General features: G+C 40.4%; 1 protein-coding gene across 2 annotated transcripts; it reads left to right on the top strand.

The window, feature by feature from the left end:
• Positions 1–612: 612 nt before the first annotated feature.
• Positions 613–23,003, top strand: LOC149463559 (HEPACAM family member 2-like). Of its 2 annotated transcripts, none has more exons than XM_089675122.1 (5): positions 613–912; positions 7,132–7,509; positions 15,486–15,513; positions 20,090–20,118; positions 22,586–23,003. In XM_089675122.1, the coding sequence occupies exons 1-5, from the start codon at positions 864–866 to the stop codon at positions 22,690–22,692; spliced, it is 591 nt and encodes a 196-aa protein (XP_089531248.1). In that variant the 5' UTR covers positions 613–863; the 3' UTR covers positions 22,693–23,003. The 2 variants fall into 2 exon arrangements, with proteins under 2 accessions (XP_089531248.1, XP_089531249.1); XM_089675123.1 differs by having other exon boundaries at positions 616–912; positions 22,631–23,003.
• The last annotated feature ends 1,930 nt before the right edge of the window (positions 23,004–24,933 follow it).

Here is a 24,933-nt window from a genome sequence, read left to right as displayed (position 1 = left end):
AGGTTCTTTTATTATGTCCGTTAGTAAATTTGCTTTCACGTTTGTTGTCTTTAATAAATGTCTTCTCCAGCCTCAGCTTACAGAGGCAGCTGCGGGGAGCTGGTGGAGGAATGCTGCTTGAATGGGGAATAAGGTAAGTATTTATTTCTCCTTTTCCTCTACACCTAGACACATCAAGCATTGAACCCTTGCAGTGCAGCGGGAGCCCACCGTCAGGGTGGATTTTTTAATATTTCTGGCTTTGGGCTTTAAAGCTGAACTCCAGTAGAAGTGACATTATTAAGGCAAAGTTTCACATTGGATTACTGTACAGATCTGGAAGAAATACACCACTAGGATGGACTCCCAGTTAAGTGACCACTGTGACAGCCAATCACACTTCTCACATTTTCCACAATTTCACCCCACCCCATACCCTTTAGACAAAGTTAAAGGGGCAGGCAGGAAGAGGTTAAAGACAATTAGCTGATTTTAATAGGACCTTGTTTTATGCCTTCTTCTATGTCTTTACTGAGGTATATTCAGTCTTTAGGACAGTGTGGGAGTCACTGGCAATATTTGTGTGACACCTTCATGCATGCTAGCTAAAAAAAATCATTTTGTTATGTTGGTTTTTTTCTGATGAGTGTTACAGACAATAAGCGCTTCAGGTAGGACAAGTGTGAAGTTTTACTTCCTGTCCTAAACACCCACACAGAGTTATGCATCCTGTCTGTACATTCATTGTTTCAGCAGAGTCCGGTGTTTTATAGAACACAAATTTTCCAGGTAACGCAAACGTGAAGTTTACATTCTTGTCCAGAACTGCCCACACTGAGCTCCTCATCCTCCATTTCTGCTCATTGCTCTAACGGAGTCTAGTCATGAAACAATTAACCTGCGCTTTCATCCTCATCCAGATCCTGATATCGGGTAATTATCAAAATTGGTGTTGTCTACCTTCAAATGTTTTTACTGTATTGCCTAGTATGTAGCCTCATGTGACATTTAGTAAACACATAGTTGTTGGCCTTCTGTGCCTTTTTTACCCTCCAACTGTTCTTTCCTTTTCTCATGGCTGTTCCTGGGCAATATAAAATCCTGTGCAGAAAGCACAATATAGACTCATCCGGGGACAACAGTAATAAAAAAAAATGAAAACATAAAATGGTGGCTTGGTTAAAGATGGAAGGGGTCTGTGCACAATTAAACTTTCAGTTCTTCAGATTTAAAACCCAAACTTTTTTTTTACTTTTAGATGAAACAATATAGGAATAAGCATGGATTTTAGAGGCAGCACATCTACAACACGTTAATTGTTTTAAGAAAAAACTTTTATTATACAATATTAAAAAAAGTTTACATGCAGTAAAACCAATTATGAATTATTACCAGAACACCAAAATTGTTTTTGGTGGAGGAACTTCCCGCTTTATGAATCGTAAACTTTTAATGTAAATATTCATGTAACCATATAGGTTTTCGCAGATGTCCACTTCCTCAGGATTATAAGCAGGTGCAGTATTGACATAGAATTAGAACAATTGTAGTATCTAGCTATACTGTGGAATGATAGGGCAATAAATAGTACATTAGTTGACGTGAAGGGAGAAAGGTATTGATTGATTAGATGGTTCTTCATGGCTGTCTCCCACCATGTCAACTAATTTACTATTTAGCCATTTATTCCAACATTCAATGGAAGTAGACATCCCCTGGATAGAATGTGTCCCATTTAAAATAAGCCTTTGTTACAGTATCAATAAAGAAGCACGTTCTATTTATGATGAAGAGATATTTGGTGGTTTATTATTCATTAAAAAGATGGTATTCACCAGGCTTCCATCACTTTTATATGGCCTTAAAAAAAAATCACTTGAGGAGGAGGTATAGTTTATAAGACTGTTTAGAGAGGAATAGCTAGTCACCTGGTCTGTGTCACGAATGATCAATAGTCCCTCCATAGTTCCATAATTTGGGCACCTCCAGGGGATAGCCAGTTTTAGATATGGTAGAGATAGGTTTAAAACCACTATAAAGTTATATTTGCTGCCTGTGTCGTGATTGGGAGATTTCCCAACTGTCCTAAAAATGCAACAGGAAATGGAAGGAAATTTTGAACAGAGAATTAAAGAATTGTTATAGGATGGTTTTCCCTTACCTCTTGCTCTGAAGACCACTCAAAATTTTTGAATTTCCCATCACTATCTTGGTGACCGTGATCAGCAGGGCAAGTAAAGGGTGAACCTCCCAATAAGTAATAAGAATCCCAAAACGGAGTCCAACCCTTCTCTAAACTATCCAATATGTAAAAAATGTACTTTTACTTGCAGATATTTTAATCAATCTTTTACATAGATTTAAATTTATAGAATTTAGCAGGTGACGATCAGAAGGATAAAATCATCTTTGAAATATAGCAACAAGTGTTATCATTTCTTTACTAACACATTTTATCAGGGTGTAGCAAGGGTTCTGTAAGACCCAGGCCTTCCTAGGCAACTATACTGAAGTTTTGGGGGACTTTTAGAATAATAGATTAAAACATGGATGAGGATGATTCTTGACCCTTTATGAGCTCTTCTATCCACTTTCTCTTTGCATCTTCCCCTTCACTGATGACTTTCACCTACTTCTACTCCCTTAGAATTGAGCCCTTAAAATGAACATGTTTTATCCATACAGAAAAATGCAACAGGCACATTTTAATGCCCCCACCCTAGCAGCACATATAATTATTTTTTCTGTCCCACTGCTCCATTTAGCGGCCCGCAGCAAAGACAGGAAGCCTTGTGTACACTCATCTCTTGCAGTCAATTTGCAGCTACGTTCTGCTACATGTACTCTAGCACTGGCTGCTCGGCATTTCCCAGGTCAGGATTCCTGATAGTGGCAACCATGGAGCATGCTAGAATAATATTGAAATAGATACTCCTCTGGCAGCTATCTGTGATGAGCGGGAATCTCTTCTGCCTTCACACTGCGCAGAGGGACAAGATAAGGTTACCTACTCTCATCACTACTATTTGCTCTTGCCATTGAGCCCTTGGCAGCTATGATGCGCACTGATAACAATATTGTGGGTTTTAGATATGGGGATATACAAGAAAAAAATCATGCTCTATGTAGATGATATGCTTTTGCTTCTGGGTGACAGGGACCTTTCATTTAAAACATTTATGGATATCATTACTTCATTTGCCATGTATTCCGGCCTCATTAAAAACTGGTCTAAGTCTGCCCTGATGCTACTTGATGGCACAGTCAACCCATCATTGTCCACCTATTGCCCGATGCCAATTATGTCATCATTTAAATATCTTCAGATTATGATTAGCCCCTGTCTTTTGGATTACTGCTGACTAAATATAATGCCTCGCTGTCTTGCTTTCAAGACAAAAGTTAAATTTTGGAACAACGCTCATTCGCAAGGACCAACTTCATAAAAATGATTTTTATGCCTCAGTTACTGTATTTTATACATAATACGCCTGTCGTACTGCCACTAAAAATATTCCATATTGTCACTACAATTTGTAGAACATTCCTGGAGGGGTCATCCACACAGGATAGTTAGAACAACTCCTACATCCCAAAGACGGGGGGAATAGCTCTTCCAAATCCCTGGCTATACTACCTAGTTGCTCAGCTCCAACAAGTGTTTGGGGGGTTGGCTTCATCATCTCCGGGAGGTAACACAACTAAAGACTATACATTGTCTTTCATTCTATATTTCACTAAGTCATAGTCCTTGCCTGCTGGCCTGGAATCTCATAATTTTTCTATGGCCTAATAAAACACTTCCCATGTATAAACTGATAAATAAAATAGGTTTTACAAACTGTAGTCCCACTTGGTCGAATAATACATATCCTGAATTGACTCAGCTTCAGTATGCTGTAAAATGGAAGTCCTTTGGAATGACCCACTTTTCACATATTTTTTAGCAAGGGCTCCCTTGTACTGTTTTCAATTTTACAGTCTAAATATGGCTTGCCTAAGTACATGCATTTCTATTATTTGCAGCTTAAACACGTGATGACAGCTCAGAGATTCCCTGATGCCTGGCATCTTTCTCCTGTTCCTATTTTTAACCTTATACAAAACATTACCTTGACAAAGGAATTTTTTTCTGGATGTTATGCAATGTTCTTCAATGCATACCTGGATAACTACCCATTTAAAGTGTTGGAAAGGTGGGGGGCAGATGTAGGTGTTCTAGAGGATGATCAATGGGAAGAGGCTTTACAGTCAGTCCATTTGAGCTAAATGCTTCCCAAAGACACTCTCAATTATACACGCAATTATGTGTTCTTCATATCCCTGTAAAATAGTATAAAATGGGCTTAATGCAAGATCATCTCTGTTGTAAGCGTCATAGAGAAATGTAATTCTCATGCAATGGAGATGTCCCAAGCTTCATAGATACTGGGCCCAGGTTATTAATACGATCAATGGAACCTTTCACATCACTAAATGGTTAGCACTTCCGCCTGGCAGTACTAAGGTCGTTGGTTCGAATCCCAACCATGGCACCACCTGCCTGGAGTTTGCATGTTCTCCCTGTGCCTGCGTGGGTTTCCTCTGGGTACTCCGGTTTCCTCCCACACTCCAAAGACATGCTGGTAGGTGAATTGGTTCCTGTCTAAATTGGCCCTAGTATGTGTATGTTTGAATGTAAGTTAGGGACCTTAGATTGTATGCCCCTTGAGGGTTATGGACTGATGTGAATGTACAATATATATGTAAAGCGCTGCGTAAAATTGACGGCGCTTTATAAGTACCTGAAATAAATAAATAAATCACTATCTAATTAGACCCCAAGCAGTGTATTTTAGGTATTTTAGAAGGAGCTGTTCTACCAGACCACACTAGAGAGGTGTATCTAGGGCTCGGTTTCAAGCCTGTAAAGTTATCTTACAACACTGTAAATCTAATAACCCCCAACCTCTAAGGAGTGGCTATGCCATAAGGGAGGCACTTTGCGCCTATATATGCCCTGTCAAATTTGAAAAGGTGGGGGATTAACACTCCTGAACTTTCCCCTATCGACCTGATACTTCATAGACTGTTCTGGGGTGTGTATGTTTAACAGTGGGTTGGCGTCAAGATACATTTCTTACTTGTTAAACACTGATATGTCTTGTTATTATTATAAGTACTTTTTCTGCTCTAGAACTGAATTTTTGTTTCAATAAACTTCTCTTTGATGTAAAAAAAAATATTGAAATAGTTGCTCGTAGTCTTCATTGGAAGCACATGTGACAGGCTGACAATATATGAGGACAATTTGGAGACCAAAATGAAGTGTTGTCACCCTGAATGAGGACATTGATTGCAGAATCATCAGATATTACTTAGTGGAAGCTGCAAAATGACTGAAAATATTTTTAAAATGACTGGTTTTAGAGCTATATTTTCAAAAGTAAATTAAAAAATAGATATATTACATGATGCACCAAAATCATAAAATGCATAATCTGACTGTTAAACAATAGTCATTTAAATGATAAATATGAAAAAGAGCAAGCCCAAACACCTAGTAATTCATTGTAAAATAAACTATATTCTCTAATTCACTAAATGACCTACCTAACAATATTGCTAAGACCTGTGAGGGAAAAATGCAATTACTAGTGAAGGGATGAAAACAGTAGTACAATATACAGAAAATCTTAGAACTAATGAAAATATATATGTTTTTGTCTTCAATGGCCTCAATTACTACAAAGAGGCCTTGGGCACATGCCCTGTGTTCCAGTGTCTAATACAGGCCCACATTTGTTAACGTGTAAGGCAGGGCTTTTTTGTTTCGTACAGGTTTTTAATCTAGACCAGTGGTCTCCGAACTGTGGCCCTTTACTTGCCTTTATCTGGCCCTTTTCCTCCAACTGACGCCAATGATGGAGCATTATTCCTCCTACTTATACCAACAATTCCTCCATTAATGATGCGGTATTGTTTACTCCCACTGGCCACAGTCCGGCTCCCTAAAGCCTGAAGGACAGTAAACCTTTGTTTAGAAGGTTTGGAGACCCCTGATCTAGACAATACTTGCCTATCTTGGAGTTCAACTTTAGGTTAACCTCCCTGGAGGTATTCCCGAGTGTAGCTCGGGGTAAAGTTTCAGCACAACAAGCGGTAACCCCGAGCTACATTCGGGAATACCTTGCAGCTTCTTCACTTACCTTGTCCTGTGCTCCCGTGATGTTCCCCCTGCAGTGTCCCCAGCAATGTCCTCCGGCCAATGCCGGCATCTGTCTTCCGGGTTCCGTTCCCTGCGACGTCAGGGCGTACGGGGACAGAACTGGAGGGAAATTTGAACATTTTAAAAGTGACATTCACTAAAATCAAATAGTAAAACATTACTGTATCAAACCATTTCACATACATCTTGTCCCTAATGCTTTGTCCTGTGCCCTGCTTGCATTTTTATTGTTCTTTCTGCCGGGAAACTGAGAAATGTCCATGGCATCCAAAAAGTGTCCCTTTAGGTCAAAAGCGGTTTTAGACCAGCTAGAGAACAGCGATAGTAAAATAGAACTACTTGCAGAATTGAGTGATGATTCGTGGGGAAATTCGTCATCAGACACTGAAAACGATTTTGCGACTTTGCTCAGTGATGTGCGAATTGGCGCTCTATTTCAAATTTCATTGTTTTTGGTTTGATTATATTATTGAATTAAATTTATTATTATTATATTATTATTTTTTTATGATCATTTATTAAATTATAATTTATGATTTCGTGGTTCAAATTTTAACATACCCGGAATGTTTACTAGACTCTTGTTCGGACAGATTTCAGTAAGTTATTCCTAAAAATTACAGGCCTACAATAAAAAAACTACATATTTCCATGCAAAATAATTTACCGTTTTGAGCAAAGAAATATGGACATAATCAGACCGCTAGGGAGGCTACGGGTTAGGCTTAGGGGATAAGTTAAGGTTTAGGATTGGGGGATAATTGCGGTTAGGTTAGGGTAAGGGTTTCATTAACATAAACTCAGGTTTTTGGGTGTGATAAAAGTTGTTTAGCTGTGATTAATTTGTTTATATGAGCCTGTTTAGTAAAAGATCTTTAAGATTATCCCATTACTGTCCAATATGTAGTTTTGTGATAATGAGATATCTACTGTACCTCTCCCAGGTCCCTCCAAAGGAATAAAGATAAATGTCACCAGGAGTTCAATAAGCACCACAGTCGGTCAGTCGGTCCTCCTAGAGACATCGTACACTGTGCCCCATCAGATGGCCAATTATACGATCCGATGGCTATTCAATGACAGATTTATTCTGTATCACGAACTCTCCACTGATCCTGAAGGACTTCCCTTTGGAAACAACAGAGAGCCCAATATTTTTCAAAACTTTACCAGACGGGTGCAGTTCTACCCAACAAATGCGTCACTGTTGCTACAGGACCTCCAGATCAGTGATGCTGGTAATTATATTGTCATCTTGTCTGCTGAAGGCAAAATATTTAGAAGGAATATCATCCTGTATGTCACTGGCATCAGTTCTTCTTGTAAGTATGATCGTTATAATTACCTCCAATTAATACCCCAGTGTAAGTGGGAAATATCAGGTAATTTTCATTGGTTAGCTGAATATATCTTATAACACATGCTTTTGAAAAATACTTAAAGTGGTTCTGAAGGCTTAAGGTGTTTTACCTATGCATGAAGGTATAAAACCTTCTGTTTGCAGTATTCCCCCCAGCCCCCCCTAATCCCCCTCTCAATCCGTTGATGTGCACTGGAATCTCAGCTATCCTGGGACTCCCTCTTCTCATTGAATGAATCAGAAGGATAGCCATTGGCTTCCACTGCTGTCAATCGTAGCCAGTGAGCCAATGAGAAGAGAGAGAGGGTTGGGCCGAGCTGCAGCTTCACGTGTGAATAGACACACGGAGCAGTGGGTACCCCCATATCAATCTTCTTGCTGGGGGGGCACCCGACAGGAGGGAGGGGCCAGAAGAGCCTGCGGGGGACCTGAGAAGAGGAGGACACAGGCTGCTCTGTGCAAAACCACTACACACAGCAGGTAAGTACATAATTGTTATTTTTTCTTAAAAAAAAAAAACCTTTAGAATCACTTTAAGGTTGGTTCCACTTTTGTTGCCAAATTGGGATAACACCTATTTTATATTTGTTACATGTCCCTATTCACATGGCATACATACTGTACATGCAGCTTACTATTTTAAGGTGTTCTTTCCTGGAAATTCCAGCAAGGAATATTTCTACTTAATTCTCTTTGTTATGAGGGGGGTCTGGGAAGCTATATTTATATAACTAACTCTGTATGCAATGTGCAGGCAAATATCACCTTATCAGTTATACTAGATGCAGGGGTGGATTGACTCTTTGGAAACTCGGGCACTGCCCGAGGGCCCGGGGTCAGTAGGGGGCCCCATGAGATGCCCCTGGTACCTTTTTCATAGGCTTTTTTGAGTTTTGGCAAGGACACAGGGGCCCCATGATCCCCTATTGCCCGGGGGCCCCATGAGTTGTCAGTCCGCCCCTGACTAGATGTGAACACTGCCTGCCTTAACAAAAGGTTCAGGACCGATTCACTGTGTGTCATGTTTGCAAGTTTTTATGTGCTTTGTTGTGTGAGAGCATAGGGCAGCCTATTCAATTGAAAATCAATCTCCCCAAACTAGCTCCTGCGCCTTTTTTTTAGGCAATGAGCCTCATGGTGTTTTATACCACACATTTATCATGTGTTTTGTCATGCAACAAATTGTGCATCTGCTACAAACATACAAAAGTGACAGCAGAAAAAGGTAGAGTGGTCCATCGAGTGGTCCATTTTTGTTTTTTGTTTTTTCTTTTGTCTGAGTATAGATCTCTGCTTGTCCCAAGCATGTTTGCAACTATTTACTGTTGACGGGCTCACTACCTCTGCTGGAAATTTATTCCAAGCATCATTTACTCTTTCAGTAAAATAGCATTTCCTGAGATGCGTTTTGAACTTTTCTTCAGCTAGTTTAAGGTCATGTCCCCGTGTTCTTGATTTTGGTTTTGTGTTGAAAATGCTGCCCTAAACCTTATTCACCCCATTGATGTATTTAAAGGTTTCAGTCATGTCTCCCCTTTCCCTTCTTTCCTCCAGACTGTACATTTTAAGTTCCTTAAGTTGCTCTTGATGTTTTATCCCACAGATCTTTCACCAATTTTGTTACCCATGCTAGCTGCACTTGGGATGAAATTAAGAATTAATGGCACTGCAAGCACTGAAACGCATGCAGAAACTTGTACTTCTACTAGCATTTCCAGAAAGCTCAGGTGTGAATGGGGTGTAATGCCATACATGGTTCAAAGCCTGAACGATTTTTTGTCCGAAAATCGAAAACATTCATCCAATGGTGCCATCAATGATTTCGAAAATCAGCCGACCAAGCCATAAAGTTCACACCCCCTTATAGGAGAAACTTTTGTTCCCTCCAGGTCACGGCTCATGCGTATATTCTTTTCGGAAAAATGATCGTATGATTTGACCATCATTGAGTTGAAATATCAGTAGTTTTTCACGCATTTTCCAACATGCCCGATCACCGAAAAGGGGAGGAACCACAAAAATCGGCCAGTGCCATTGACCCACGGCCGATTATTCTTAGGTTCGATTTTCAGACGAAATATTGGTCGAATTTTGACCCATGTATGACCGGCCTAATGGTTTAGGAGCTGGGCTTTTCCATTGTATGTTAATGAGAACTAGAGTACGCCATTCTCCAGCCCAGCTATTGGTACAGATCGTGCTGGACTAGTTGAGAAATTTTTGCAGTTAGCCATGATACCTTCTCCTGAGAAACATCTAAAAGGTAAAAAATATATATATATTTTTAGGCATGCTGTTTGAATAGGAATATGTAACAATCATATAGTGTTTTCTAAAATTTGACTGAAAAGTGGAAATACACTTTAAAGATGAACCCCATCCTTACCTTTAGTCTTGTACCATTGTACCGGCTTCTCTGCTTTACAGAATTAGCTTACTTTGATTTCACTGCACTCTTTCAGCTTCTCCCAGTATTCATATGAAAATAAGTTAGATACAGCCTGCCTCATTTCCTGGCCGGACATGAGTACAGGGCAACAATTGCAGACAATGTGCATACAGGACCATGCAACAGCACCCACACAGATGTCAGAGTGAGAGCAGCAATTGTGTCAGTGCAGCCATTGCGTCCCAGTTGACAACCGTGGTACAGCCTGCACATAGATGCTGTTAGAAGCTTTCCATAACCTAATATCTAATATCTGCTTATTAACATTACTAACATATGTATGAATGTGTTGGATCTTAATAGATTTATTGAGTTGTTATATTTCTATCTGTTATAGATTGGGAAAAGTAAGATAAACAGACTTTTATAGTCTGTGAATACATATGTATATGGATATATATCTTGTTTTTTTCTCTACATTCAAGCAACATGTGGTAGTAATTAGTCATGAATTGGCTAGCTAGCTTTCCTTCCCCCATCTCCCCCCCCCCCCCATCTCTGTGGGTAGGAGCTAAAGTTTAACTAATAAGAGAATTGTAAGAATCTATTTCATACATGTTAAGCATACACATTTTTTACTGTAATATTCCTTGATTAGGATATTTATATATGATATAACTTTATATTAATATTACTTCTGGGAGATTATGTATGTATGTATGTGTATATGTATATATATATATATATATATATATATAAAAGAACCAGAGAGGAAAACCAGCCCACTTTTAGGAGAAGGTAGGGGCTGAATTGCTCTTTATGGAGCAGAACAAAGACTTTTTAGTGGGACATTTTACAAGCTGGGCTAAGGAGCTCACAGATTTACATCACATACACACACAATTATACACACAATTTGTATCTCAATAACATATTTATATTTTTTGGACATTATCTAAACATTCTGTATTCCAATATTTTATTTCTAATTTTATGCAATATTATTATTATTAAATCAATTTTTGATTTTATACAAGAGCTGGAAGAACTTTCTATTTTGGACTTTTCTCACAAATACAAGTTAACAAAATATCGAGACAATCCGGTATTTTAGAGATGCACACAACACCTGTATGTGTAAACAGAGCCCATCCTGCAGGCATATCCTTTAGTACGCCCTGTGTGAACGAGGTCTTAAAGCTTAACTCCAGTCAAAAGTTGTAATTTCATTTTAGATAGAGCAAGGAAAGTTCAGAGTTAAAGTGTTACTAAACCCACAACAGTAAAATCAGTTTGTATATACAGTAAAGCATGCTTGTTACACTCACTATGGAACCTAAGTGGTTAATCTACTGCATTGTGTAAAAAGGCTGTTTTATCCTGACTCTTCTGATCCTCCCCTTCTTCCAGTGCCCCCCTCTTATCTCCTGATAAGACATATCAAGTGATGTCACTCTGCACATGCTCAGTTTGGTGTGTATTGCTAGAGAAGGGTTTTTTTTTCTTGAGAGAGTGCATGTGATCAGCACAGGGCCAATCTGCACTGTATAGACAGAGATCATGGGTTCTGCTTCCTCCTAGAGCAGAATTAAAACTCTTCATACAAGTTTTAACGTGCTCTGCTGGACACTGATAGAAGTCACAAGACTGCTGTAACTGCTGATAAGAAAAGGTATTTAGCAGTTTATATATACTAAAATAATTGCATTTCCATGTTCTGTGTACTGTGGGAGACCAGATATAGTGAATGCAGGGTCCTGGGTTTAGTATTTTATTATTGTTGTCTGTGTCCCTGTTAGGACTGTTTCCCCTTGTTCCTGCCAGAACAAGATATGATGGGAAATCTCTTCAAGTGGAACGTTTCCCATAACAACTTCATAAAAACAATTACTCTTTAGCAAGTAACATACCGTCCACGCTATTAATTATGCTACCAAAATGAGTGTGTGCTGTAACTTGCTTCCAGCATTGCTCCTGTTTCTTCCTGCTGGAGGCTGCCATTTTGCTGAAGCCCAGAGCCTCTGAGCAGTAGTAAACCTTTAGGCCACTGGTGTCAAACTGGTGGCCCTCCAGCTGTTGAAAACTACAAGTCCCATGACCCTTCTGTTTTGCATTTTTGAGAGTGTTCTGGCAGAAAAAATGCTAAGCACTCCTAAATGCTAGCACAAAAAAATGCTCAAAATTAGAGTTTTTCCAGTGTGCATGGAGCTAGGGTTGCCACCTCATCCCTTCAAAACCAAACAGGTATTAATTACACTGGTTCTGTGGCTGATTTAATGCAGCTAGGGCACTAGTGAGTTTAAGTACCACCTTAATCAACCACAGAACATGTGTAATTAATGTGTTCAGTTTTAAAGGGATGAGGTGACAACCCTACATGGAGCCTTAATGTTTTTCATAGCTTTACCAGTTAAAGGGACCAGCATGAAATGATCTAGCAGAACTTTTCTGACTAAAGTTCCACTTTAATGGGGGCATAAACAAAATATATTTTTTCTGCCCTCTGTCCTTATTGGTACAGCAAGGAAAATCTCTCCAGTAGGTTCACAGACAGAAAAAAAAGTAAAAGAAATTTAGAATACTATGCTTTTTAATGGGTGCAGAAAGGGGAAGCAGTGTGAGGTTTTCTTTAGGCCCACTTTAATTACATCTGACCTCCAGAAAAAAAACCAATAAATCACTAGCTAATTAATAAAAAAAAAATAATTAAAAAAAATTCTTCCTCTTGGATGTCTACTCAAACTGCACAGAAATTGTGGCAATTGGCCTGGGCGCTGGTATAATGTGAGGTGGGGGGGCGGCAAGGAGAGTTCCTAATGCTACAAGCTGACAGGAGTTGTGACAGCAGCATCACTACTCCTATCAGCTTAGCATTTTTAGTGACAAGCCATATCTTTGGAGGAGGAGAGAGCGAGGAGAAGGTGCAGGCTGTGCTCTCCACCCCCCCCCCCTCTAGCTCCACAATACAGCTTCTGCAGCGCTCCTGATTGGGACTGTGCAGGGTTTGTTTTCCCTCCCCCATCACCTCCTTGCAAAAAATGTAGGTAGGGTACAGGTAAGCAAACTCTCTAAAGTCCTGATCTGATAGTCAGTGGTGTCCCTGAGCAGCGATCCCAAAGCCCTGCAGCAGCTGCATCTCTCCTCGCCAACTGCCTATCATAAAGGTTAGACCTCAGCTTCCCTAGGTTCCTCCTCAAATCTGACTTGTGAAGATGAGATGTAGCCTGGAAGGAAGTACATACTACAGCCTTCTTCCTCACTGCCTCTGAGGTATGTATGTTGGAGTGAGGGGAGAATTTCACTTAAGAAATGGGGGGGGGCATAATGGGGGAAGTATGAATTATTTGTTCTGGGAATGAGAATGGGCTGGGGTTGGAGGACAAGAGGATTAGTGCTAGGTGATGGGATGGGGGGATTTGTACTGGAAGAGGAAAAGTGTGGATTTGTCCTAGGGGGGGGGAATTTTGTGGGGTTTTGCAGAGAGGGAGAATTTGGGGGGTGACAGAAGTATAATTTGCTTTAGATGGGGACATTTGGGGGGATTTGTGCTGAAAGGGGAAATTTGGGAGTTGACGGGAGTAAAATTTGTACTAGGAAAGGAAATTTAGGGGGAATTTGTGCTGGAAGGGGAAATTTTGGCGGTGATGGGAGTAAGATTTGTTCTAGCATGGGAAATCTGAGGGGGATGTGCAAGGAGTGATGATTGGGGGGGGGGGGGGGTTGTGCTGAATGAAAGGAAGGGGGGATTTGTGTTGGGAGGGTATGGGGGGGGTAATTTGTTATTCTGGAGGTAGAATTTGTGGGGTGACGGTATAAGATTTGTTCTAGGAGGAGGAATTGGGGGGATTTGGGGAATAACAGGGGTAGGATTTGTTGTAGCAGGGGAAATTTGTGGGGTTGTTCTAGGAGGGGTGATTTGTGCTGGGGGAGGATTTGTGCTTGGGGGATTGGGTGGGAGCTTATTTCTGCTGGTAGGTGGGGCGCCATAGGATAAGATATGTTCTAGGAGGGGAAATTTGGGGGGGATTGTGCTAGTAAGGGTGATTTGGTGGGATTTTTGCTGGGGGATAGCAAAATTTGTGCTGAGGGAATGGGGGGGAGAAGATTTGTGCTAAGAGGGGGTTGTGCAAAAAGGGGTGATTTGGGAGAGGGAAAGGGATTTGTGCTAGGAGGGGAAAGTTTTGGTGGGAATTTTGGAAGGGGAATTTGGGGAGCAGGATTGGTGTTAGGAGGGGGGATTTGAGGAGAGAGAGGATTTGAGCTGGGATTGGGATGAGGGGGGAGGATTCGGGCTTTGAGGGAGGATTTCAGCAGGTGGTATTTATACTGGGAGGAGGGTGAATTTTACGTATGCAGATTAGTGCTCAATTTTTTTTGGAGGGAAGGGGATTTTGCTGACACATAATTTTCATACATCGGGGGGGGGGGGGGGGCACTGTTTGGCATCTTTGTCCTGAGCATTAGATGACCTTGTCCCAGCATTGGGCACAGGTGTAGATTGCAGTGCTGGATCAATCAATTCTGGAGCGAGCACCAGCAAGGGACAGAGACAGCAGAGTTAGATGTGTATGAAAAAGGCTTTATTTTCGATAACTGCTGAATGGAGGTGGGGTAGAAGCGCTTTGCCAGGAGTTGGATGTTAAAGGAATACATCTAGATGAGATAACAAGAAGTGAAACAAACTATTTATAAATAAGTCCAGACAATAAAGCAGATTTTGTCATTTTATCCATTAGCTGCCAAGAAGCAGACATGAGCTACACAAAAGAGAGCAACACATCTAAGGTCATAATGGCACATAAAACTTTATATTCTATTTAGGCCAAAATTTTAAATATGACATGTCTGTATAGGTTTTTATGGTAATTTCTTCCTCTTCCTCTATGGTTTAAAGTTCCCTATCAGAATAGTTGTCATCAGACTCTCAATACTGTGGTCAACTTTGCAAAAATGTGTAGGCATTGGAAGTTCCCTTCTGCTGTTCTGAAAGGAATCAAACATTTTTTTGTATACATTTTCAATTTTTTTTTAACATACTGTCATCAGAACTATATTATACACTCAAAAAATGCATTTTTCTTTTTGTGGTCAAGTAAATATGAACTACTGCAAAGACTCCTTTGCACATTTACCAGGCCTTAGGTTGGTTACACCATGTCAGGTTATTTCCATTCAGCCAGCACACTGAATGGGAAAAAAAGCAGATCCTTGCATCCACACGTAATGTGGATGCAGGAAACCCCCAACCCCCCCTCCCAGTGGGACATTGTATTATAGCAGTTGTCAGAATACATTTGTAGAACAATTACTTTAGGAGTAGCTGAGTTTTGGGTCCCCCTAAAGCTCTGCACAGCCAGGCAACACGCAGTTTCATCCACACTTTGCATACTGGAGACAATAAACAAACCTTGAACTTGGTTTTGTGATTTTATTAAAGGGGTTAATAACTTGGATGGGGTTGAGGGGTGTATGGGATACCCAACACCATGTTTCCTTTCTTGCAATTATCCTTTATAATATAAATGACAATTTTTTTCTGTTTCTTGCAGGCATGTCACCTGTCTCCAGTGCAAATGGGTATTCAGTTTTTTCTATTATTTTTAAAAAGTTTGTATACGGAATAAAAAAAGCCTGTCTGGCCAAACATAAGTTCAGTCACTAAACATTAAACACTTTACCAGCTATTTACCCCAGGCAGCTTTTCAATGAACAGTTAAGAATAAATGACTATATATTTTGAAACAGGAACTAAAACAGCATTCTGCTTCTGTGAGTTTCATGTAAAATGCTAGCCATTACACACAATGAAGTTATGTCTGCACTTTGAATTTACCTCCAGATGAACAGAGTTTGTTTTGAACCTAGCCATCAGTGTAGTGGAGCTGCTGATGAGGCTTTTAAAAACAAGAAATGGCAAGTACACATAACCCAACATCCAGGGGTCTATTTTTAAAACACTAGTTGAACAAATTTCCTCGCACATTCATGGAAGCTGTATGAATTTTGGCTATCATTTCTGCAATAGATTCATTCCTATGATCTTTAGCTTCATCCAGTGTCCAAAATGTGGTGTAGTTTCCTGAGATAACATACTGCATATTGACCACTAGATTGAGCTAAAGATCATATAAAATTAAAGTAGTATTAAACCCAAAAGCAAACATTATAATATTGCAGCTTACAAATTCTTAGATGTGATATTACAGTTAAGCGGGAGGTGGGGCATAATAACCACCCCCTTAGAGTATTGAATTTACAGGTATCACATCCACCAGTACAGAATACAGAAACTAGAAAAGCTACAATTTCTGGGGAAATTGTGTGAAGTGTTCTTGCCTCCACCAGCAGTCTACAACTGGAGTGGGCAGAGTAACTGGGTGGAGTGGCTTGTCACTCTGCTGCCTGCTCACACACCTGGGTTCCTATGGCAACTCACTCTACAGCAAGGGCAGAGAAGAGCGGTTAAAAACAAACTGCTCCAACTTGCTCACTTCACTAGCGGTTGCCATCTTCAAACGGTTGTAGTTTAAAAAATTATAAATCCTATACCGAAGAGATTTATATTGTGAGAATCACGAGACCCAGACCTACATTTTTATGCATAGTATGTCTCTGAAAGATTAAAAATGAAGGTACAGTCACAGTTTAGAAATTGCCCTTCAAATTTGAGGTGGCTAGAGTGGAGTTTCAATGGGCGGCGTGAGTTGCAAACAAATGGTCATATTGTGAAAACTATCAGGACTATGGCTTAGCCGTGGACATTTTTAGTGGCAGCAGGGATAGCTGAACGTTTTGATATACGATTTGTGTAGGTGGGCTTGAAAATGAGGGAGTGATGGCAGTTTAGAAATCATGTCCTGATTTTTCAGCTCACACTCTAGCTTTTGTCAGCTCCCACTCTAGTTTTGAACATTCCACCATTCATTCCTAGGGACCAATTTCACCACAAAAACGCCGATATTTTGTGAACCATTAGGCGAAACGTTCCACAAAGTAATAGCACACCGATCGGGAACAATCCGCACGTTTCGGTATATTACTGTCTATGTAGTGTAAAAACTGTGGGAGGAGTTGGGGTGGTAAATTTGGCTATAATAGAATATATATGCGAGATAACAGTAAGTGGTCTTGCCATGCAAGAACACTTAATAATGAAATCATTAAACAAATATCTAAACCGGACTTTAAAGATACCACACCATTTATATATAAAAAAATAGCAAACTTTTTATTCCATCATATAAAGGTTAAAACCCCATAAATTAATTGCATATTTTCACAAACATACACATAGAATTTTGTACATAGCTTATCTATAAAACTGAAGAGATATTTAAAGTTAAAAAAACAGTCAAATCTCCAAAATAAGGTCATCTTGTTTGTTCAACACGTTTCACAGGGCAAAGCCTGTTTCTTCAGAAATACTGACACTTTATGAGTATCTGTAAATAAACAAAATAAAACAATAGCCAATTTCTTATTTACAACTCAAGAAGTACAATAATATGTTGTTATTCCCTTCATCATATAATACCTTCATCCCAATGTGCAGCTCAGTAAACACAAAATATAATATAAAATGGGAGGGGAAGCTCCACGGATGGACAGGCCCAGAAAATTCCACCTCAACAAGATGATGCAAGACATATAGTTTCCACAGTCAGTGGAGATATACTCATAAATGCTAATGGTTCTGTAACAAAATTTTCTGAGTATAATTTATAATGAATCAAACCCATCTGGTATAACCACCTAATACTACATATATTGTTAACTATACAATGTACAAATAGGTATATATAGTTTTCATATAAATTACAAGTTATCAGGTACCTTTTATAGAAAGACCTTATACCAGTTATGCAAGCCTTAAGGCCATATAACAATGGGATTATTCACTAAACCCATGCAGTACCAACTACACCCCTACTCCCCAAGCTGGATAGGTATTAGATAATAATGGGTCCAGCTTTCGCCTAAAATAAAAAATTATTACTAATCACCCATTAAGTAACATCCATATAAATCCCCAAATATCAGCAACCGCTGGTTTAATATAGGGGTACCAAAGTATGCTGCAAAATAGTGCATGTTCATATTAGGTCACTGTGGTGGACTTTGGACATCCCAACTGGGTATCTCCACCAAGAAGCTGCTTCCCAAACTCTGGAACTTGAGGTAAGTGAGTTAAGCTGTAGTTACCCCAAAGAACTAGATAACACCAGTTTTTGGAGTAAACAAAAAGAACTGCTTTATTATAGAAACACACTGAATTTATACAGAAAACCATCGGATAAGAACTAATCACATTATCACAGACAATGCCCACCCCAGACATTTTAGCACCCACATAAGAATACATTACACATAGGAAGCCATATGTTACAATGATAGCTCTTTTGGGGTGGAACTAAGGGAGTGGCTGCAATCCCAGGATACCATTTGATAACCCCAGACTCCCAGATGATATGATCCAAAAAGCAACATGTTCCATGGATGGGGCGAAGTGACAGCTGGTTAAGGGTACCCAGCGACGCCAGTCATAGAGAAACCGGGCAATTGTTCCACAGTTGTGGTTACCAAACCCCTCTGAGACGTAACACTGAAATTACAAGGTTCCCATACAAGCTCCCTCACAGTAACCACCTCGGCCCATGTCCCAACAAAAGGAGAGCATAGTCCCAAAAGAATAATATGGCAGGACAATGGGCCTTAGAAGTGACTCCTAATTAACTTAGCGGGTATTCCTACTGACCTTGCTACTGTACAGTTCCATTTGAATGTGGCTAGTACCTGGTGAAGCGCTGATGGAGTGCCCAGTCCAAGTGCAAGTCCAGAGGGGCAAAAAAATCAACTGGTAATAAAAGTCAAGCCAGACATTGGTTCTCCTGCAGCCCAAAGTCTGTGCCAGTCACAAATGCTTAAAAAGTGACCATCAAACATTCATAAAGAATTCCCAAAAAGGTTCAACTTAACTTGAGTTGCTAAAGTTCATCATAGAGTTCTACATACCTTTATATCATTGCAGTATTCAAAAGTATATGATGGCCGCCAAATTCCCCAAGTCAATACTGATAGTAAAATGTGATGTGGGTTAATCCTATCTACACTATATTGCCAAAAGTATTGGGACAACTGCCTTCAAACGCACCCATAAAATGCACGTAGCTATTATCCTAGTAATTGGTATCAAACTACTAGCTTTCCTAAGATAGATAGATATACACTATATTGCCAAAAGTATTGGGACATCTGCCTTTACACGCACATGAACTTTAATGGCACCCCAGTCTTAATCCATAAGGTTCAATATTGAGTTGGCCCACGCTTTGCAGCTCTAACAGCATCAACTCTTCTGGGACGGCTGTCCACAAGGTTTAGGAGGGTGTCTATGGGAATGTTTGACCATTCTTCCAGAAGAGCATTTGTGAGATCAACACTGATGTCGGACAAGAAGGCCTGGCTCACAGTCTCCACTCTAATTCATCCCAAAGGTGTTCTATTGGGTTGAGGTCAGGACTCTGTGCGGGCCAGTCAAGTTACTCCACCCCAAACTTGCTCATCCATGTCTTTATGGACCTTGCTTTGCACACTGGTGTGCAGTCATGTTGTAACCGGAAAGGACCATCCCCAAACTGTTCCCACAAAGTTGGGAGCATGAAATTGTCAGCATGCACTGATCCCGCTCTGTCATTTTACGTGGCCTACCACTTCATGGCTGAGTTTCTGTTGTTCCCAGTTACTTCCACTTTGTTATAATACCACTAACAGTTGACAGTGGAATATTTAGTAGCAAGGAAATTTCATGGATGGACTTATTGCACAGATGGCAACCTGTCACGGTACCACGCTTGAATTCACTGAGCTCCTGAGAGCGACCCATTCTTTCACAAATGTTTGTAGAAGCAGTCTGCATGCCTAGGTGCTTGATTTTATACACCTGTGGCCATGGAGGTGATTGGAACACCTGGATCCAATGATTTGGAGGGGTGTCCCAATACTTTTGGCAATAAAGTGTGTGTGTGTATATATATATATATATATATATATATATATACATACATATAGAGAGAGAGAGAGAAACTACACCCTCCCCTTTCAGTTCATTTGGCGACAAATATGGCTAAATGGCTAATGCAATTTTTTTTTTAAGGTTTGCTACTGTCAACTGTTCCACAGCAGGTAAGTTATTGGTTTTAATTCCATTTTCTTTCCCAGTTTAAAAGAAATATGTAAATAGGAAGTATGGAGGCTGCCATTGCTGACCTGAAAATACTATGTCCCTGGCTGTCAATGGTTACAGTATTTGCTCAATCACTGACTTGAAATGAGAAAACAGATTATGATTTCTGTCATCATACAGATTTTTTTCAGCAAGACCTTGAGTCCTAGAACAATTCTGCATATCAGGAATGTCGCTGCCAAATCAGAAGTCCTTTTCTAGACTGGTGTTCTAGGTTGGTGGCTCAAAGTTCTGAAGCAAGAGGTTCCATATGACAACCAGGAAACTAGCATTTTCAGAAGCAGCGGTCAGCACTAGCAGCCTCCATGTTCTTTAAAGTTAGCCTGTGCTCAGACTATGCACACTAACATATTTACATATTCAACAAGCAGTGAATGTTCTTAAAGAGCTTATTCACCACTCATGGTCATACACAGCATATTTCTGCAGTAGATATGGCCAGGTGTTTGGACTGAGTTGTGGCCGTTCAGCCTGTACAAATCAATGACAGGCTGAGAGGCTCAACAGCTGTCTACATGTAATTACACTTGATGCAATTACCTGAGGTTAAGACGGCCAATGACCAATAGTCCAGCATTATACATGAAGGCAACAAGGGTTTGCCCGCACACAAGCCAGAGAGAAGCGCCTACTGGAAAGAGGAAAGGGAAGTACTACTAAATATAATAAAAATTATTTTTAAATATGAGATTGCGCCAGCGTATTTACCTCTAATGATTGCTATATAACATCTAGAGGGCTTTTGGGGTTGCTAATTCGTAAGTAGTAGACCATCCCATATACAATCTGGGCTGTGATTTTCTGGGAGGTGCTGTAGAAACTTCCCATCTCTTAGTATAGCAGGTCACTCGCTCCACTCCTCCTCCATTCAAAAAACACCTTGTATTCTTTTCAGTGAATACCAGATATTATGTGATTGGACAAGATGTAGAGGAGGGGTGGATGAACACTATCTCATCCAATCACATAAAGATTTTTGTGAATGGAGGGGGTGTGAGCACCTCATCCAATGTCAGAACATTTTTTGAATGGTGGTGCAATCAAACAAACTGATATGCTCACCAATAAGGGCTTGTTGGCACTAGCAGTTGGGGACAGTAAAACCCTGTGCTTAAGCTGCATTTATACTGCCCCTTAACCACTCCCCCTTTAGTTGCAGGGGCAATAGTTGGAAGTGTACACATGCCATGGCGCTTTGGTTCGCAGCTGCAGCAGGAATTATACCCCCTATTGCTTTAAGCAAAGGGGGCCACTCTGCAAGTGGCCTGCAACCTTGTACAATGCATGTGGTTGCAGCATGCTAGCGCAGGATTCAAGGGATTAAAGCAGGCAGGGAGGTGGTATTACAAAGCCTCCTCACCGCCCCTCAAATTCTCTCTGAAGAGCGATCCAAATGTGGATCATTCTTCAGAGATCAAAAGGTAATGTGAATGAGCTTTAAGAGACCAGAAGCCGCTGCAACACCACTGAATGATCACAGCTCAGACTGTATATGGAATAGACTACTACTGACAATTTCATTTCCCCAGCGGCCCAACAGATGTAACATGGCAATCATTACAGCTAAGCACACTGGCCCCATCTAAATTTAAAAAATCAATTTTTCCTGGAATTCAGCTTTAACTTTCTTTTACTGTTTGTTAGTGCTATATAAATAATTTCATGTCCATAGTCACGATCTGAAATTATTTATTTGTCTCATTTGTTTACATCACAAAAACCTGACATTTTAACAGGGGTGTGTAGACTTTTTATATCCACTGTATCTGTAAGGGGTTATCATTCTCAATATCCACCAGTGTAAGGAGCATTCTTTTCACTGACCATGACACTAATGTATCATGGGTCTGAGATATTGTAGTTTTTAACAGGAGTTCCCTGGAGAGCACGGGCAGACAGACACCTCATGGGGCCCCCGGACAATAGGGGATCATGGGGCCCCTGTGTCCTCATCCACACTCAAACCACGCCCAAAAAAGCCTATGAAAGGTACCAGGGGCATCTCATGGGGTCCCTTACTGACCCCGGGCCCTCGGGCAGTGCCTGAGTTTCCGAATGGTCAGTCTGCCTCTGCTGGAGAGTTATTTCAAAGGCTCCTCTGTGTTGAAAAGGTTGAGAAAGGCTGGTCTAGAGACACTAAAAAAATGGCCCTTTCTTTGTATAAGGGCCTCAGTACCCCTGTGAACAAAGCCTAATAAGTTTAACAAAATACCTGTTGATCATACCAGAAATCTTGTGAGCTGATAGCATTCATTGCTCCACCTGAGCTGCATCAAAGAGACATAGATTTTTTTTAATATGTTTGAACAGTGAATCAGCATTTAATTTTTGCACTTATTCATAAATGCTGTGTTTCATAGGCACCATATTTCTTGCCAATTTACTTAACATTCTCACCTCTTACAGATGAGCACACAACAAAGAATGTTATTATTTTCTCGTTCCGAACAGCCTTCTGTTTCCTTCCAATCTCTGTGCTTGTGTTTATTCTTCGACGCTGCGGGTGTGACTGAGGCTCTCTGATGTGTCTAATTACGGTTGGGACAGGAAGAAGAAAAGAAGTTTAACCTTGAAGAGACGTCCACCATATTTCACAACAGAGACGGTGGTGTTCATTTGCTGCTTTGCTGGACAATGGAGTATTGGGATACTTCAATCCCTACAATATCACCTTTACCTTAACATCTCAACGTGACGTCATCGCATACCGGCACGGACCATCTTGGTTTGGATTGAACTTGGATTGAATTTTACGGCATGCTGCATTTTACTTTGATTGTAAAGCGCAATACTTTTATTAAATTTGAAGCTTGTTGGCCTACTACACTATGAGATGGTCTTTCTCTTTCCCAATCCGTATCATCATATAATGTATACCTTCTTGAGAAGAGTTGTGGCTTATCAATTTTGGATCCGAAGGAGGGTGTACTCATGGTGAGCTGATTGTCAGCTCTTGCTTAAGGTTTAAAGTTGTGCTATTTGACCATTTTTGTGGTCAAATTTATCTGGTAAGAGACTGCACGATTGGGGTGATGGTAGAGGAGGATACCACTATTTACATAGTTACATAGTTAGTCTGGCTAAAAAGAAGACAAAAGCACATCCAGTTCAACCATTTAAAAAAAAAAGTTGATCCAGAGGAAGCCAAAAAAACCAGCAAAGCATGATCCAATTTGCTCCTGCAGGGAAAAATATTCCTTCCTGATCCCCCGAGAGGAAATCAGATTTTCCCTGGATCAACTTTACCTATAAATGTTAGTATCCAGTTATATTCTGTGTATCTAAGAAAGAATCCAGGCGTTTTTAAAGCAATCCACTGATCTGGTCAGAACCAACTCTTGAGGGAGTCTATTCCACATTTTCACAGCTCTCACTGGGAAGAAACCTTTCCGTGTTTGGAGATTAAATTTCTTTTCCTCCAGACGTAAAGAGTGCCCCCTTGTCCTCTGTGATGACCTCAGGGTGAATAGCTCTACACCGAGTTCACTATATGAACCACTGATGTATTTATACATGTTGATCATATCCCCCCTTAATCTCCTCTTCTCAAGAGAGAATAAATTCAGTTCCTCTAATCTTTCCTCGTAGCTGAGCTCCTCCATGCCTCTTATCAGTTGGTTGCCCTACTCTGTACTTTCTCCAGTTCCCCAATGTTCTTTTTGTGAATTGGTGCCCAAAACTGAACTGCATATTCCAGATGAGGTGTTACTAATGATTTATACCGGGGTAATATGATATCTCTCTCTCTGGAGTCTATACCTCTTTTAATACAAGAGAGGATTTTGCTCGCTTTAGAAACCGCAGCTTGGCATTGCATGCCATTATTAAGCTTGTGATCTACCAGAACCCCCAGATCCTTCTCCACCATTGATTCCCCCAGTTGTACCCCCCCCAGTATGTATGATGCATGCATATTCTTAACCCCCAAGTGCATAACCTTACATTTATCAACATTAAACCTCATTCGCCACATAGTTGCCCAATTAAACAGTGCACTGAGGTCAGCTTGTTATTTGTCATTCTTTTCTTATGAGCACCACTGCCTATGGACTCAATAGTCTGTATATGGACCTATGTCATTTTTTTTGTCCATGTTTGCTGGTTTTTGCCTTCCATATGTTTATGGTGGATAATTTTGCTGATTTATTAGCACTGCACTCCAGGTTATATAGAATTTCACTACAATCCATTTTACTTGGTTTCCTGTTTGTCACATTCTGTGCACTGGTATGTTTTTTGGAAAGGGTCAGGGACTGCAGCGGGTTGCATTTTTTAGTTCTATAGACTTCAATGGAAATGCAGTGAAAACACATAAAACACATGCGGTGCTTGCATTTTTGATGCGTTTCTGCTGGTTTCTCCCGCATGACAAGAGACCTCCCAAAAATGAAAAACGCTTTCAAAACACAATAAAACACACTGGGAAAATGCATCAACTGCAACCTGCATAGGGGTGAACCAGGCCTTAAAGATAAACTAAAGAAACCACCTTTTGCTGCAGTATTCAGCTTCAATCCAGATATTCCTCCGCAGTACTTTCTTTCTGCTGCTAAATGTCTTCCGTCTGACAGCCACCATTATTCTGGGGCAGCACAGTGACTACATGGTTAGCACTTCTGCCTTGCAGTACTAGGGTTGTTGGTTTGAATCCCAACCATGGTACCACCTGCCTACAGTTTGCATGTTATGCTTGTGTGGGTTTCCTCTTGGTACTCCAGTTTTCTCCCACACTCCAAAGACATGTTGGTTAATTG

The sequence above is a fragment of the Staurois parvus genome, unplaced genomic scaffold (genome assembly GCF_062004578.1).
Source record: "Staurois parvus isolate SC_StPar_1 unplaced genomic scaffold, SC_StPar_1.0 ptg000154l, whole genome shotgun sequence".
Lineage (NCBI taxonomy): Eukaryota > Metazoa > Chordata > Amphibia > Anura > Ranidae > Staurois > Staurois parvus.
Note: the sequence above shows the minus strand (reverse complement) of the source record. Positions and strands in the feature narration are given on the sequence as shown.